The 18,103-nt window shown below is 46.9% G+C and overlaps 1 protein-coding gene across 1 annotated transcript in view; it reads left to right on the forward strand.

The window, feature by feature from the left end:
• Positions 1 to 18,103, forward strand: part of gnai2b (guanine nucleotide binding protein (G protein), alpha inhibiting activity polypeptide 2b) — a 283,026-nt gene that overhangs the window by 214,602 nt on the left and 50,321 nt on the right. Inside the window, exon 4 of the mRNA XM_084317689.1 lies at positions 14,376 to 14,536. Coding sequence (XP_084173815.1) covers positions 14,376 to 14,536 — 161 coding nt within the window. The remainder of the gene's footprint in view (positions 1 to 14,375; positions 14,537 to 18,103) is intronic.

An 18,103-nucleotide genomic window follows, 5' to 3' on the forward strand; every position in this document is an offset into this window, starting at 1 on the left:
GTAGATTGTATAGTATAGCATTGTAGTGTACATAAGACCCAGTGCCTCATCCGTAGCTAACAGTGTATTGCACTATCGCAGGACCTAGCATGTCTTACCATGCTTTTTGTAAACTTCATGTACATATATACCTGTTATGTCTTATTCTTATTACTTGTATTATTGCACAAATGTCTTATTCTCATCCTATTGTATTCTTATTATTGTATTATTGCATTATTGTATTATTGCACAATCGTTGCGGGCAAGACCCCCCGCATTTCACTGTATGCTTGTATGCCATGACAAATAAAACTCTTGACTTGACTTGACTTGACTTGACTTGACACACACACACACACACACACACACACACACACACACACACACACACACACACACACACCACACACACACACACACACACACACACACACACACACACACACACACACACACACACACACACACACACACACACACACACACACACAACACCATATACATAGCATGCCCTCAAGTACTCACCAGAGTTGGGTCAGATTACTTTGAAATGTGGTCAGTTACTGAATACGACATGGCAATTTTTGTAATAAATAACATAATCCCTTGTATTACAAAACAATTGATTGCACTTTATACAAAAAGATTTACGCACTCACAAAAAATGTGAGTTCCACAAATGTTATTTTTTCTCTTTAATCATCAATCAACATTAGCATATTCAGCATTTACACTTGGACAAATCCAATTACACGTAGAAAAACATTTTGGCAGGGCGGCTAAGTGGTGCAGTGGGCAAGGCGCTCACCACTAACGCAGGAGATGCTGGGTTCGAGCGTTGCTTCCGGCTTGGCTGGTCGTTCATACTAACACAATTGGCAGTATTAGGGGGTGGGAAAGCCGGTGGGTGGGGATTGGACGTTGTGGACAGCGACTCCTACAGGTCTGTTGGGTGACGCCTGTACAGCAGAATCAGGAAGTATCGGGGGCAGCGTGAGCCTCCCACGCGTTATTCCTCGCCACTGAGAGATCGCACTGTTCAGGTGAAAAGATGCGACAGCTGCCTCCTTGTGTACCGGAGGGGACACGTGATGCAAGGCTTCGTCCACATTGCAGCCGGCCTGTGGGAGGCATGGCCTAACAACGTTCGAGACAGGGGAGGGTAGAATTGGATAATACGAAATTGGGATGGGAGAAAAATAGAAAATGGGGAGAAAAAGTAGATAATTTTTTTTTAAACATTGTGGCATGAGCGGCTGTGGAGGTAGAGGAGCAGCGGTGGCTGTGAGGGTGTGAGGGCCGCTGTGTGGTGGGTGGCCAGGGCATCTCAGGTCAGTTGTTAACGGGGACTGGCTGCTGTGTGGTTGGTGGCCAGGGCATCTCAGATCAGTTGTTAACAGGGACTGGCCGCTGTGTGGTGGATGGCCAGGGCATCTCAGGTCAGCTGTTAACAGGGACTGGCTGCTGTGTGATGGATGGCCTGGGCATCTCAGGTCAGCTGTTAACGGGGACTGGCTGCTGTGTGATGGGTGGCCTGGGCATCTCAGGTCAGCTGTTAACGGGGACTGGCTCCGTCTCCAGGGAAGGATTGTTCCTGCGTCTCCTTGGGTTTATGGCCCTTTCAGATAGGATGCAGTAACGGCCCCACTGCCCCCAAAACACATTATTTATGTCGGATATGAGTCCAATTGTCTTGCTGTCTCTGGAGGTGCAGGAGAGAGAGAGCAGAGGAGAGAGAGAGCGGAGCAGGGGAGAGAGAGGAGAGAGAGCAGAGAAGGGGAGAGAGAGTGGAGCAGAGGAGAGAGCAGAGCAGAGGAGAGAGAGAGCAGAGAAGGGGAGAGAGAGGAGAGAGAGCAGAGCAGAGCAGAGAGAGTGGAGCAGAGGAGAGAGCAGAGCAGAGGAGAGATAGCAGAGCAGAGAGAGTGGAGCAGAGGAGAGAGAGAGCGGAGCAGGGGAGAGAGAGACCAGAGGAGAGAGAGGAGCAGAGAAGAGAGAGCAGAGGAGAGAGAGCAGAGCAGAGGAGAGAGAGCAGAGCAGAGGAGAGAGAGGAGCAGAGGAGAGAGAGAGGAGCAGGGGAGAGGAGAGAGAGGAGCAGAGGAGAGAGAGCAGAGGAGAGAGAGCAGAGGAGAGAGAGAGAGCAGAGGAGAGAGAGGAGCAGAGAAGAGAGAGAGCAGAGGAGAGAGAGAGGAGCAGGGGAGAGGAGAGAGAGGAGCAGAGGAGAGAGAGCAGAGCAGAGGAGAGAGAGCAGAGCAGAGGAGAGAGAGAGAGCAGAGGAGAGAGAGGAGCAGAGAAGAGAGAGAGCAGAGGAGAGAGAGGAGCAAAGAAGAGAGAGGAGCAGAGGAGAGAGCAGAGGAGAGAGAGAGCAGAGCAGAGGAGAGAGAGGGGCAGAGAAGAGAGAGCAGAGCAGAGGAGAGAGAGGAGCAGAGGAGAGAGAGGAGCAGAGGAGAGAGAGCAGAGGAGAGAGAGCAGAGCAGAGAAGAGAGAGGAGCAGATGAGAGAGAGCAGAGCAGAGGAGAGAGAGCAGAGCAGAGGAGAGAGGGGAGCAGAGGTGAGAGAGGAGCAGAGGAGAGAGAGAGGAGCAGAGGAGAGAGAGGAGCAGAGGAGAGAGAGCAGAGGAGAGAGAGCAGAGGAGAGAGAGAGTGAAGCAGAGGAGAGAGAGCGGAGCAGGGGAGAGAGATAGGAGCAGAGGAGAGAGAGCAGAGGAGAGAGAGAGGAGCAGAGGAGAGAGAGAGAGCAGAGGAGAGAGCAGAGGAGAGAGAGAGAAGCAGAGGAGAGAGAGCAGAGGAGAGAGAGCGGAGGGGAGAGAGAGCAGAGGAGAGAGAGAGCAGGGGAGAGAGAGCAGAGGAGAGAGGGCAGAGCAGGGGAGAGAGAGCAGAGGAGAGAGGGCAGAGCAGAGAGGGCAGAGCAGGGGAGAGAGAGCAGAGGAGAGAGGGCAGAGCAGAGAGGGCAGAGCAGGGGAGAGAGAGCAGAGGAGAGAGGGCAGAGCAGAGAGGGCAGAGCAGGGGAGAGAGAGCAGAGGAGAGAGAGCAGAGGAGAGAGAGCAGAGGAGAGAGGGCAGAGGAGAGAGAGAGAGCAGAGGAGAGAGAGAGCAGAGGAGAGAGAGAGAGCAGAGGAGAGAGAGAGAGCAGAGGAGAGAGAGCAGAGGAGAGAGAGAGCAGAGGAGAGGAGAGAGAGAGCAGAGGAGAGAGAGAGCAGAGGAGAGAGAGAGCAGAGGAGAGAGAGATAGCAGAGGAGAGAGAGCAGAGCAGGGGAGAGAGAGAGCAGAGGAGAGGAGAGAAAGCAGAGGAGAGAGAGAGCAGAGGAGAGAGAGCAGAGGAGAGAGAGAGAGCAGAGGAGAGGAGAGAGAGCGGAGAGAGCGGAGCAGAGAAGAGAGAGCAGAGAAGAGAGAGCAGAGAAGAGAGAGCAGAGGAGAGAGAGCAGAGCAGGGAGAGAGAGAGCAGAGGAGAGAGAGCGGAGCAGAGAAGAGAGAGCAGAGGAGAGAGAGAGCAGAAGAGAGAGAGAGCGGAGGAGAGAGAGAGCAGAGGAGAGAGAGCAGAGCAGAGGAGAGAGAGCGGAGCAGAGAAGAGAGAGCAGAGGAGAGAGAGAGCAGAGGAGAGAGAGCGGAGCAGAGAAGAGAGAGCAGAGGAGAGAGAGAGCAGAGGAGAGAGAGCTGAGGAGAGAGAGCAGAGGAGAGAGAGCAGAGGAGAGAGAGCAGAGGAGAGAGAGCCGAGGAGAGAGCAGAGCAGGGGAGAGAAAGAGGAGGAGAGAGAGCAGAGAGAGAGCGGAGCAGGGGAGAGAGAGCAGAGGAGAGGAGAGAGAGAGCAGGGGAGAGAGAGCAGAGGAGAGAGAGAGAGCAGAGGAGAGAGAGAGAGCAGAGGAGAGAGAGCAGAGCAGGGGAGAGAGAGCGGAGCAGAGGAGAGAGAGGAGAGGAGAGGAGGGGAGAGAGAGTGGAGGAAATATCCCACTTTAAAGGGATATTTCACATTTGTAAAGCACATTTTCACAATTCACATTTTAGCACACATTATAATTCCCTCGAAGCACAGGCAGACCCAAGTGGCTTTCCTGCTACTGGTTTATTTGAAGGCATCTCTGTTCTCTCCAAATTCACAGTGAACTAGATGAAAAGCAGAAGCCATGTTAGCTTACCATAAAACAGTAGCGTGCACAGCATGTGGAACAACAGAACAAGTACCTTGTTGGCTGCATGCTACAAAAAAGAGAATAATCTTCAGTCTTCAGAGGTTTCCTTATAACCGTCACATCAATTGTGATATTAGGCTTCGAAAAACTTTAAATGATATAAATGATGTAAACCATAATGGCAACAGTTACACACATACTGTGCCTCTGTTGGGATTGTGGAACTGTCACGTTTTAGACTCAAACATGAAAGTTGTAAAAGATACTTAAAGATATAAGAGATGAAACACTTTTGAAGGTATTTATTATAAAAAGTTTAACAAGCAATGTAATATAAAAGTGAATAAGCAAAGTATTTATACAAGGTGAATATAGCAAGGTACAATTTGAAATCTAGATTGTTACAACCGGCCGGTTGAGTATATTAAAGGAAATTATAAAAGTCAAGTCATTGTCTCAGTCCAGCATGTCTCCTCCGTTCCAGTCTGTGTCCAGTCCAAGTCAAAGCAGAAAAAGTCGAAGTGAAGTCAAGTGAAGTGAAGTGAAGTCCCCCCTTGGCTCTGGGGGTGATCTTTATTAGCGATCCCATAGTTCAGTGTGTATGTAGTGTCTCTCCTCAGTGCACGTTTATGTGTCTTGTGTATTGGGCAGCCTGTATGTCCGGCGTGCATGAGTGCATGTATCGCACGTTAACGTGTAAGTAGGTGCGTGTGTGGGTCTAAAGATAACGATCTGTGATTTAATGGAGACTGGTCTTCGTGACCACTGAATGACCCAGTCGTATTTCACCGGCTTGTGACATCCTGTTGAATTTATGTGATCGGCTAATCTGGTGGGTGAGCAAGGGTGTGTGTGTGTGTGTGTAGGTTTGTGTGTGTGTGTGTGTGTAGGTTTGTGTGTGTGTGTGTGTGTAGGTTTGTGTATGTGCTTTGAGGGTGTGGATGTGTGTGTGTGGGTTCGTGTGTGTGTGCTTGTGTGAGAGGAACGGTACCATGTACCAGGGGTCAGCCTGCAGGTCACTGATCTGTGAGTGGTCCTCTTGTCTGAGAGAGAGACGTAAAACCAGCTTTATATAGTGTAGTGATGGGAGAATGTCTCCGCTTATAAAATTACATGATACGTGTCATATTTCATCAGTCCCCCCTCTCCCTACCCACAGGTAGGGAGAAAATGAAATAGAAGGGGGACCTCAAGCAAAATTACCAACAAACAACCACATAATAAAAAACACACCCAACCGGCCGACCCACAAGAGTCAATAGAGAAATGGCACAATCATCAACCTCTCTACTGTTTTCATCAAACAGAGTCCTGCATGTGGCCAAAAAACCTCCCGAGACAAACGGCCCAGAATGTACGGCCAATAAAGAACACATGAATAATAACATGCTTAAAAACCATGACATAACTGGAGGATAAAAGGCACACATCGTCCCATAGTCCCGCTATTATGGTAACGGCCCTTGGCGCAGCTCACAGCACATCCGACTCACTGTGAGTTTGTCAAACATAACATAACAGCGTACAATAACAGTGCACAATAAAACATAACAGTGCATAATAATAACACAACAGTGTATAACAAAACACAACAGAGTATAATAAAACATAATAGTGGATATCAAAACAGTGCATAATAAAACATAACAGTGTATAACAAAACATAACAGTGTATAACAAAACATAACAGTGTATTAACCCAAACCAGGGCGTAGGGCGCCAAAAGGCCCCCTAAAAAACAGAAAAATACAAAAGAAAAACGAAACTTCACCGCCGGCCGACGTCCGCGACGGATCACAGCTCTACATATCAGACTTGTACGCAACCTTGTGGAGTGTGACCACATACAATGGGGGGCCCAGAGGAGAGAGATGAATTGGTGCGGTATAGAGAGATGAGAGAGAGAGTAGAATAGGAGACAGAAAAGGCTAGAGGCCTATGACATGAGGCTCCTTCTCCGGCGCGTATGGGATGACCAACACTAATACATCAGACCTATACGTAACCTTGTTGGGCCTGCGGAGTGTGACACCTCGTTGGACTGGTGGAGCGTGACACCGTGCTGGACTTGTGGAGTGTGACACCTTGTTGGACTTGTGGAGTGTGACCACATACATGTGGGGGCCCAGAGGAGAGAGAGAGAATTTGGTGCGGTCAAGAGAGGGACAGAGAGATGAGAGAGTAGGAGACAGAGTCCTATAATATGAGGCTTCTCCCCCCGGTGTCATCCGGTGAGGAGAGACCAGTCACAGCTTCCTCCCATATCTGGATATCACGACCTGGTAATACGTGGCATTGGACAGCTCCACTTCCTGCACAGTCACGGACAGCCCCACATCCTGCACAGTCAGTGGGGGATAAACGGGGGAGGAGGAGTAGAAGAGGGGAGGAGAGATAGCACCGCGGTGGGGACTGCCATGGCTCTTGGTAGAATACTGAGAGATGACTTTCTAGGAGGATACAGACGCCTGTCCAGGAGGATACAGAGAGATGTAGCAGCGGCACACGTCCCCTGTCAACCTCAGTGAGCGTCCATCCCAACGGCCGAGTCCTTGTCCTCGGTAAGTGCAGCAGCAACCACCCTTCAGGATGATAAGAGCACTATGGTCAGCGACACAAACATATCCGACAAAGACAGACCCGTATTCGCCCAAACCGCTCCATGGCTTCACAGCGGGGGGTCCTCTGTACCACTGCTCCGTGCCAGCCCATGACCCCAGGTCGCCAGGCCCAGCAGGACCTCGACCACAGAGCCGTCGGGGGATGTAACGTCACCACTTAGAGTCCCAATGTCTCATACTCCACCTCCTCCCCTCCATGCTGTCAGTGTGGTCCAGCTGTCACCACAGTCACCATGGCCCGTCCCACCATGGCCCGTCCCCCCTTGACTGAGGATATCCATGGCTGAGTATTGGGTCCGTGTGGGATCAAGTCCGCTGCCCGTCCCAGAGTCACAGAGAGAGAGAGAGAAGAATAGAACAGCGGCCCTCCCCGCCAACATTACCAACCAATCCAACACATTAAAACGACATCCAGACAGAGATTACAATAAAACGGCAAACTTAAAATGAACCAGACTCAAAACCCAAAAAGAGTAAAAAGAAAAAATACAAAATCCACACCCAAAAAATTAAAATAACGTAAAATAAGGACCAAACAGGGAGAGAGAGCGAAACGGTGTGTATCAGAGTCTGTGTGTTCATGTGCCAGTGTACGTGTGTGTATAGAGTGCGTGTGTGTGTGTGCCTGTGTTCGTATTAGGTTGTGTGTGCGTACAGACAACGTGTGTGTGCGTGTGTGTACGTATGTGTGTGTGTGTCGTGATCGTGCGCGCCAGCGTAAGGGCGTGTGCTAGCGAGATTATCAGCGTGTGCGTCAGGGCTTGTAGATTGATTGATTGATCTATCCTGACACAAATCGTGGGACAAAAAAAACATTATAAAAGACAAGACAATAACAGCGTCCACAACGCTGGTCTAACCTATTGAGCATACAGTAGTCTACCGAGCATACAGTATTCCAATGAGTATATACATTCTAATGAGTATACAGTATTCTACCGAGTATATATATTCTAATGAGTATACAGTATTCTACTGAGTTATACAGCATTTTACAGACCAGGGGTATACACCAGCATGATTGATGGGTCACGGCCTCCCTAAAGGAGAGCAGGAAAAGGGGAGAAAAAGAAACACGCAACACATCCAGTCTCCCACCATAATCATAGAAACATGCAGTAATCGAACCAAGCATACGCTTCACACCCATACTCCAGGACACACATGTACCCCATGCACCCCCCAATAAACCACGACAAACAAAATTAGTTAATGTTTTAGTTGGAATCATAAACGCAGAACCATGCACCCACAGACAGACATGCACTTAGTATCGTATTTAGGCAAATACGAAATAGTGGCGGCTCCCTCCCTTTCTACCCTCAATCTCAGCCAAATCCAGTCTACACCCACTCCCTCTAGGCCTAAGAGAGAGGGAACACAAGATAGATTAACGGGGATTGAGGGGGGGAAACGAAATCACCCTTCCTTCTCCTGCCCTATTTCGCAACATTCCTTCTTTAAAGAAAGCTAGGTCACGGATTGATATTGACACAAATCTCTCCGCGCCCATTGACTGTAGCTGAGCTATAATGCCTGACCTAGACGTAAGGCCTATAGCCCCCAGTGGGGCCGTGGGGTGTACGGCCAACGGGTGCAGGCGTCGATTAGTCCCTTCGGCACTGCTACCAGGAGCCATCGGAACGCCCAGGGGAATCTCCATAGCCACTCTTAACTTCTCCCAGAAAACAGGAGCAGCTAGCTAAAAATGTCTCAGCTTCCTCTTCCCACCCGGGACAGCTGTGTCCTCTGTGCTGAGTTTGAGAAGGGAGAGAGAGAGGAAGAGAAGAGAGAGAGAGAGAGAGAGAGAGAGAGAGAGAGAGAGAGAGAGAGAGAGAGAGAGAGAGAGAGAGAGAGAGGAGGGGGGGGGGGGGGTGAAACCAGGACTCTGCAAGTCTCCAAAGATTCATTTAAACTCGTGTAATTCTGCAGTTCAACAAGTCGAAAGTACTAATCTCTTTGGAGTGAAGCTGGACAGCACTCTGTCTTAATCTCAGTATTTTAATTATCGTCTTTATTTTTCTTAAAAATGGGAAGAGCAATCGGTATTCCCAGGAGAGGTACTCATGTCAGATAGAAGCGGTGACCTCTGTAAACTCCAGGCTGCCCCGAACTGGGCAGCACGGTTGGTACTATGGGCCGCTGACCAAGGTCCAATGTGAGCCGTATATGCATGCCCGCCTCTCTTGGCCTTGCTGCTTAAATTGGTCCTGAGCAGTAAAACCCCTGTTCCCTATACATGAACCGATTGTGCAAAACTGTGCATGAGTATTACACTCAAGGTCCCAGTAGTGGGCATCTCGAATTGCCAGGTCCTAAAACCAACGCTCTTAAGGGGATCTTTTAGTTGTAGAGCATTAACCCCTTGGAATAACCTGCCTCAAAACCTCCGCTGTATAGTAGATTCACTTTAAAAATACCCCCCAACGTATATAATATGTATGGGTGCATAATGTATACAGGCCTAATATGTGTTCCCATTATCCTCTATGTTCTTTTAAAAGTTGTTTGCAACCCCGATCTGTGTGTTTTTTCTTTTTTTTTTTTTTGCTATAAACATATCCAGTCTTATATGGAGATCAAAACCGCTCTTAGAAGACAGACCTGCCTTCAGCATCAGAGACAGACCGAACATACAATACATTCATTAATATAAATTAATTAATGAATAAGTAATATACAAGGATTAATTTCTCATTAGAATTATGCCTAATTATTCAAACGGTAAACACACACGCGCGCATATGACTATAGGACCTTCTACTGCACGCCACAGTGACAGCAATCAGACGAGCTTCACATCTGTCAACAAAGAAACCATACTGCCGTAATTACTTCCATCCTCAGAAGACTTATGACTAAAATACAACTTTCATATACCTATCCTATACGGCAAACCCTTCCCGTCTTTCCACCTCACGAGGCATCATAAGGCAACAGTCGCATTTAGAATCCAGACATCTGACGACAGAGCCACTTAGAATACGTGCAAGTGGAACAAATATCAACATTCTTGAACCCCATACACGCATGCTCGCGTCCTGTTGCGATGACGTGATTAAATCGTTTTATCAGTGAATCAAAGTTGCAAAGAAAATATATACCGAGACACTTAAGACCCACTAAAAACAAGTTCCACCAAAACAGCAACGTCCGCTGGATGTTGACTAACAACCATTCGATTTTACGAGTGTATATGCACGTTGAGTTCCCATCACAGGGATAATAGCCAAATCTAAATTACAATTCTCGTCAAGAATAATAACACCTGTACTGTCCCCGTGGGGAATATGGGTTCATTGCGTTAGATGTACTTCCAACAATAAAACGCGCTAACCAATCAATGTGACCGCAGAGGCTATAGGCCTATATACTATGTCCATGATTATATTGACTAGATTGTCCATGATTTGGGAGCAATGCAAGGACGATATTCACTATGATTGTAAACATCCATACCAATCGCTCAGATATCCAGTCACGCCTTCTATCTACTTCCATAGGACCAAACGTGGAATGTATTAGCGTTCTAGCCCAGACCCCGTCTTCTCACTCGGGTGACGACACAAAACAGACCTTATGGTTATGATGTAAAACGAATATTACAGGCGCTGGACATTTTTAAGTCCCTTATCAAATCGTATCGGTCTTCTGGGGGCTGCTTTATGGTTTCATTGAAAGTAAACAAAGAAAGGTTTACATTGTGTCTTTTTTTAGCAGAACCACACAAAGAACACAGGCCATACTGTTATTATAAAGCATACAAAATATGTGGGAGACCCTGATGGAAACAAGACAAACGCCTTTCACAGGTCTGCATCCCCCCAACAATTATACGTATTGAGCCGTACCGTATTGTACCCCTTCTGTAATCCGTCAAATAAAGTTCCCATTCACTCATTCATTCACCTGTCCACTTTTGTTCCTCCGCCACCGTGCACGCACGTAATTTCATTCAACCCGATATCATCATCATGCAATATGCGTCTGGTACTGTCTCCAAAAAACAAAGAATTGCAATAATAATTACTGTTCCTGGTGGACCCCAGGAAGACTAATAAAACCAAATAATGGGTCAAATTACTAAAATTATGATTCATGGTCGCTCACTAATTCGCCGTTATATAGATAGCGAAACGCATGCTTTGTCTCGCATCGGAGCGTGGCGGCGCTGCAAGCACAAACCAAAACTTCACCTATTTATCAAATGAAAAAAAACACAAAACACCTCTGGTCCTCTTAATTTATAATAATCGCAGCCGCTTATCCCAATCCCAGTAACATACGATTAGTGCAGTGACCGCTTGTCAATGTCACACACCCCCCATCCTGACAACGCGCCCGGCGCATATCGTTCTTCCCCTGGCCGGGTAAGAAGACGAGGATGTCGGCTGAACCGAGCGCAAAAGAAAACAACGAATGAACAGCCCGCAGCGGCTCCCTGTTGCATGCCTGCCCTATACACCAATACGTGCGTCTCTCCATCAACGCAGTCCTGTGTGAACTATGTGCGTCTCCCGCAACGTTACGTACCGCAAGCGGCACTAACAGTCCCCGCGCCTCGGACCAAAGAAATAATAATAATAACAACAACAACTGGTTGATTATGACTAATTGAAAACGGGGGACCCTGATGCAAACAAGACGAAAGTCCTTCTCCCCCCTATGTATGTCACGCAGTCCGCACACCGTGCGTGTAACTATAATCAGGCAATTCATTATAGAATGATGATCAGTGCGGCTGTACCCCACAATATGGTTAATCCGCATTAGAAAAGATAAAGCTTGCTGGTTCAACAGCATCTATAAGTGTGGTAATAACGCAGATATCGAGTGTATAATATTCCTGTGAATATGCGCGTGGTGCACGCCTCTGTATCCAACCACAATTAAAACGATTGCTTCCAGCCCACGAGTCGCGCGTCCGTGGTGGCTGGTGGGCCAGCAGTGCGCATGGCGGTGTTCAGTGGTCGCGACGAGAAGTCAGGTACCCACGCCTCCTATAGCATAACATAATAATATAATATAACATAACACCCGCCTATCGTTAATGAACTAGATACATCCATCTAATCGTCAATGCATAGTCTGAAACTGCAATGCGAAGAGGGTTCAATCGTTTCTGGTTCCACAGACCCGCTCCCTCGCGCGGCCGCTTCGAAGGTTCAAAAGTCCGCTGAACCAGTACCCCTCCTCGCAGAGCAGGACATGGCCCCCCTACCACCAGTACACTAATTTCAATATAATACACCATTCCCTACTACTCAACACTCAACTACTCAATTTAAAAAGCCTGTACAATACAATATTCAACATTAAAATACAGAAATGAAACATCGGTATAACATAAATCAAACGCTAACCACATTCATGGGTTCACCGTAACTGACTAAGCTTATTCCTGGCCAGGATTGCAGCTGGCTGACGCAATCAAGAGACTAAATCAGGACAAATTAAGGCTGATCAACCATTAACCGTAAACTGTTCGTAATTCCCGCGCACTTCAGCCCTACACAATCCCATGGTTTGTCCACTCAACCACTCCGGCCATACTCAAGCCCCTGTACACTGTGGCTCTAACTTAAACAAACAACCCTAACTTAAATAAAATGGGTCATCCTAACCTATGACAGTACTTATTGCCTTTCAGAGAAGGACTTATCATTCAACACAAACAACAACAGCAGAGGGGGAAAAAAGGACAGAATATAAAACACACTGCTTTTCATCGAGCACAACCACACCCAATCAAACCCTCATTGCTCCAACCTAAACAATTTGACAAAGCTTATCTTGAAGACTTGGATTGCAGTCGACTGATGCAAACGAGACACTATCCCAGGACTAAGAAAAGGCCGATCGCTCCTTTAATCGTAATATGGGCGTAATTCTCCCGCATTTCAGACCTGCAATCCACTTTATGTCTATACTCAATAACTGATTACCCTTAACTTAAATAAATGGGTTGGTTCTAGCCTAGTGTAGAGAAGGGAAAAAAAAAAAAAAAAAAAAAGAGAGAGTGGTGAGTGGGGAAAAAAAATTAAATAAAAAAGTTCTAGTTATAAATTGCACCTTGCAAATATCCATTTCAACAACACAATTCAATGGGTTTTACTTTTATTTTTAGCCACCTATTTACAAGACAATAATTGAGAATGCATCCACTCATAACGGCTGTTTTAACTATGCAGATTTCGACTTTTGCGTAACAGGCTTATCTGCTTACCTTTGAAAGTGGATCCTCTGTCTGAGTGGATGTCTTCCAGTCAATATCGTCCGTAAATAGCTAGGTCGGTAAGTCTGATTGAATGCCCACCAGGAACGCCAAATTGTCACGTTTTAGACTCAAACATGAAAGTTGTAAAAGATACTTAAAGATATAAGAGATGAAACACTTTTGAAGGTATTTATTATAAAAAGTTTAACAAGCAATGTAATATAAAAGTGAATAAGCAAAGTATTTATACAAGGTGAATATAGCAAGGTACAATTTGAAATCTAGATTGTTACAACCGGCCGGTTGAGTATATTAAAGGAAATTATAAAAGTCAAGTCATTGTCTCAGTCCAGCATGTCTCCTCCGTTCCAGTCTGTGTCCAGTCCAAGTCAAAGCAGAAAAAGTCGAAGTGAAGTCAAGTGAAGTGAAGTGAAGTCCCCCCTTGGCTCTGGGGGTGATCTTTATTAGCGATCCCATAGTTCAGTGTGTATGTAGTGTCTCTCCTCAGTGCACGTTTATGTGTCTTGTGTATTGGGCAGCCTGTATGTCCGGCGTGCATGAGTGCATGTATCGCACGTTAACGTGTAAGTAGGTGCGTGTGTGGGTCTAAAGATAACGATCTGTGATTTAATGGAGACTGGTCTTCGTGACCACTGAATGACCCAGTCGTATTTCACCGGCTTGTGACATCCTGTTGAATTTATGTGATCGGCTAATCTGGTGGGTGAGCAAGGGTGTGTGTGTGTGTGTGTAGGTTTGTGTGTGTGTGTGTGTGTAGGTTTGTGTGTGTGTGTGTGTGTAGGTTTGTGTATGTGCTTTGAGGGTGTGGATGTGTGTGTGTGGGTTCGTGTGTGTGTGCTTGTGTGAGAGGAACGGTACCATGTACCAGGGGTCAGCCTGCAGGTCACTGATCTGTGAGTGGTCCTCTTGTCTGAGAGAGAGACGTAAAACCAGCTTTATATAGTGTAGTGATGGGAGAATGTCTCCGCTTATAAAATTACATGATACGTGTCATATTTCATCAGAACCCAGGCTTGTCTGTCCGGGCACCTGTAGTAGTGACCACTCATTTCTGTTCTCAAACCCTCTTAGTCTAATAATCTCATTTAGTAGATTATGCAACACAGCAAAGTAGGACATCTTAGATCTATAGGATAGACAAGCAGGCTTAAAGGAACACGCCAACATTTTGGGAAATTACCAAAGACTGGTTGTACTGGACAGCTCCCAGATGTTAGTGTATATAGCTGTGTGAGCGTGTATAGTAGTAGGGCTTTGCTCAAAGAAAAAGGTACATGCAAGCTCAGCAAATCTTCCCTAGAAAAATTAAGGTTTGACTGCTCCTCTGGAAAACAATGTTCCATCAAAGTGAAATATTGACTGGTTGATTTGTTTTGACAGCGATCACTTTATTCCCCCTCCTCCCCCTGCAGGACGACGCCCGGCAGCTCTTCGCCCTGTCTGCGACGTCGGAGGAGCAGACCGCCCTGCCTGACGACCTGGCCAACGTCATGAGACGGCTGTGGACCGACGCCGGGATCCAGAGCTGCTTTACGCGGTCGCGAGAGTACCAGCTCAACGACTCAGCTGCATAGTGAGTACTACCAGCTCAACGACTCAGCTGCATAGTGAGTACTACCAGCTCAACGACTCAGCTGCATAGTGAGTACTACCAGCTCAACGACTCAGCTGCATAGTGAGTACTACCAGCTCAACGACTCAGCTGCAGAGTGACTAGGGCTGCAACTAATGACTATTTTGGTAGTCGACTAATCTGTCGATTATTTTTTCGATTAGTCGACTAATCGAAAAAAAATTATATTAAAAAAATATATATTATATATTTTTTTTTATTTTTTGCACTACCTATCTTTGTGAAAGTGGCTTCTCAGCTCTGGTCCAGCTGAAGACAGTGCAGAGGAACAGATTGGACATTGAGCATGACCTCAGAGTTGCTTTGTCTACCATCACCCCAGACTTTGAGATTCTTGTCAGGACCAAACAACATCCCCAGTTATACCTTTAGTCCCCCCAAACTTACTGTCGGTCTGTTATGTTAAGCTAAGAAGTCTTCAGCTGGACCAGAGCTGAGAAGCCACTTTCACAAAGATAGGTAGTGCAAAAAAAAAAAAAAAAAAAATAATAATAATAATATATATATTTTTTTAAACGACTAATCGACGCAACAATTCCTTGTCGACGATTTTTTTATAATCGACATCGTCGATTATGTCGACTAATCATTGCAGCCCTAATAGTGAGTACTACCAGCTCAACGACTCAGCTGCATAGTGAGTACTACCAGCTCAACGACTCAGCTGCATAGTGAGTACTACCAGCTCAACGACTCAGCTGCATAGTGAGTACCAGTGAGTACCAGTGTTAATAGCCGCTTCTTAATCAAATCAAATTTATTTGTAAGGCCCGACAACACACATTAATGTCCCCATGGGCCGGACACGTCTTCTTTAAACAAGTCAAGAAGAAACATCACAATAAATCAAGAACAAAACAAAAACACCACGAAGTCCAAAAAAATTAAAATAAATGAATGCAACACTCCCAGACATACCCCACGTGAAGGTAAGGAAAAACTCACTAAAACCTAGCAATAGGAAAAAATGCACCACAGTCAATGTGGAGGAGAGAAACCTTGAAGAGGGCCGTTGAAGAGGGGATCTCCCTTCTTAATTCCTTGTGTGAACTACATACATAAAGTATGTACATCATGCTACATACTGTTTGGGTGTACTGTTCAGTACGTGGAGTGCAGTATGTGCCACATACAACATACAACGTACAACATACAACATACTTTGAGGACTTGTACACCCAGGCGGAAGTGGCCCTTCATAATATCAGAAGAAGAAAACAGCTATTTACATTTGCTAGCTGTGCAATCAGAAGGATATACTGTCAGTTTAGCAAAAAAACACACCAACAATGCTTTAGTGGCCAGTATGTTATTTGTGTTTGTTTGTTTGGGAAAAACCTGGAACTGGTAATAATATGGCATGGCACAAATAATTGTATTTAAACAATATATTGAATCAAAAAGTCATATGTAACCTATCATTTGCCAATACACAGCCCTGATGATATCTTCTACTGCAGTGTTCTGTAAGGAGTGAAATCTATTTGTTTTTCTTAGTGAAAAGAAAACTAAGAAACGAAAGTAATCCCCTCATCTGTTGCTGCTTCAATAAACTCTGTGGTTAGGGCGTCCGGGTAGTGCAGCGGACTAAGCGTCTGCCTACCACCACAGAGACAGTGGGATCGAATCCAGCTGTGGTGCTTCCGGGTTGGCCGACCGTCCATACTGACACAATTGGCTGTGTTAGCAGGTGGGAAACCCGGCGAGGGTGGGTCCTGGTCATTGTAAACAGCGACTCCTACAGGTCGGTCAGGGCGCCTGCACAGTGAGGGAGGGAAATGGTGAAGGTAGTGTGACCTCCCACGCGTCAAACGTCACCAATGAGAGTCCTCGCTGCCAGGTATCGGAGGAAGCATCTGATAGACTTCAGGGCTCCCTAGACTGACCAGTGGGGGGCACATGCGCGCAACGACCAGGAAGGGAGGAATTGTCATAACGACAAAAAATTGGGATGGGAGGGCGGAGCTAGGCGTTCATGGAGTGAGACGTGTTTCACGAGAGCTCCCTTCTATCGTGCAAAATACACTTTTCTCCCCATTAGTCTTTATTTTATTTTTATTTGTTATTTGTCTGCTTGTTGAGTCGTCGAGTTTCAACTACTTTCGTCGACTTTTTTCAACTTTCTGCGATGTCGGTGGTGGAGACCAGATCCATGAGCACTCCAGCCGGAAAACTGCCACCGGGTCTACCCTCGCCGTCGCCCGGTATCAGTGAGATAAGCGAAGCTGTTCTCTCGGTCATGACCAAACTCCATGCAGACTTTGAGGTACGCTTCGCTGAAACACAAAGAAAAGTGCAGGCGGAATTTTTTGATACCCTTCATCGAGAGATGACAGAGGAAATTAGGTTGGCGGTCGATCCATTGAGAGAGAAGATGGAGTCGCTACATGCTGCCTCCACGGCTAATGCTAACGAACTAGCCACGCTAACGACAGAGGCCTCACTACAGGGCGAGAGGCTGGCGTGTCTGGAGAGCTCCCTGCTGGCTAGGCAGGCTGAAGTTGCCAAACTACAGTCGGTAATTGTGGAAATGCAGTCCCGGGAGAGACGCTACAACATCAGGATTGTTGGTGTACCGGAGGGCAGTGAGGGAGGCCGTCTCTCGGAGTCCATGCCGGAATTGTTGCAGAAAATACTGGGGAAAGATGTCCTCCCCACCCCTCCCATATGCGAGTCGGCCTACAGAGCGGGCAAGACCAGTCCTGGAGTGAACAAAGAGCCGAGGCCCATCATTGTCAAGCTAAACAGGCTACAACAGAGATAGCTCATCATGCGGTCGGCCCGTGCCAGAAGGGGTAAACTAGGTCTCGGCGATCACAAAGTGGCAATTTTCGAAGACTTTACGCCAGAGGTTCAAGCACAGAGAGGCGAATACAAAGTGGTCATGGCCAGGCTATGGAAACTAGGCCTGAGGCCTACGCTATTCGCTCCTGCGAGATTATCTGTGCTGTGTAAGGGCGATGATCGTCGTTCATTTTGGTCGTTGGCTAAAGCGGAGGAATATCTCGGGGGGATAGCCGAGACTGTAGCTTGATAACTATGTCGGGTGAGTGACTTGGCGATGTGGGCCTAAATACATTGATAGGGCGGTCTACTCACAAATGCTTGTTGTCATGCCCAGACAGGCTAACTGTCCACTGCCCATCCAAGCTAGCGGGGCATCACAATGACTTCTGTTACTTGCTAATGCTGACCTCATGGTCGTACGTGTGTGTCGCCTCTATGAAAGCTAGCGAGCTAGCTGGACAATGTACATAACAGATTCTAGCGTGCTGGATTCATCACTAGCTTACGTGCTAGCCTCGGGCTAACTAGCAGGCTGTGTCTATCGCCCGCGCCGAGACATTCGAGACCCGTTAATGTTTACGTATTTTGGTTGTTGTTGCTGTTTAAGTGACATCGGTTTGCACAATTCAACGGTGATCGGGTCCTTAACTAACTTCTTGTATGCTTTAATTTTTTATATCCAGGCTGTTTTGAGCTTTGGGCTCCAGTAGTAGAAGGTCG

This window comes from Notolepis coatsorum, assembly GCF_963971535.1.
Source record: "Notolepis coatsorum genome assembly, chromosome: 6".
Classification (NCBI taxonomy): domain Eukaryota; kingdom Metazoa; phylum Chordata; class Actinopteri; order Aulopiformes; family Paralepididae; genus Notolepis; species Notolepis coatsorum.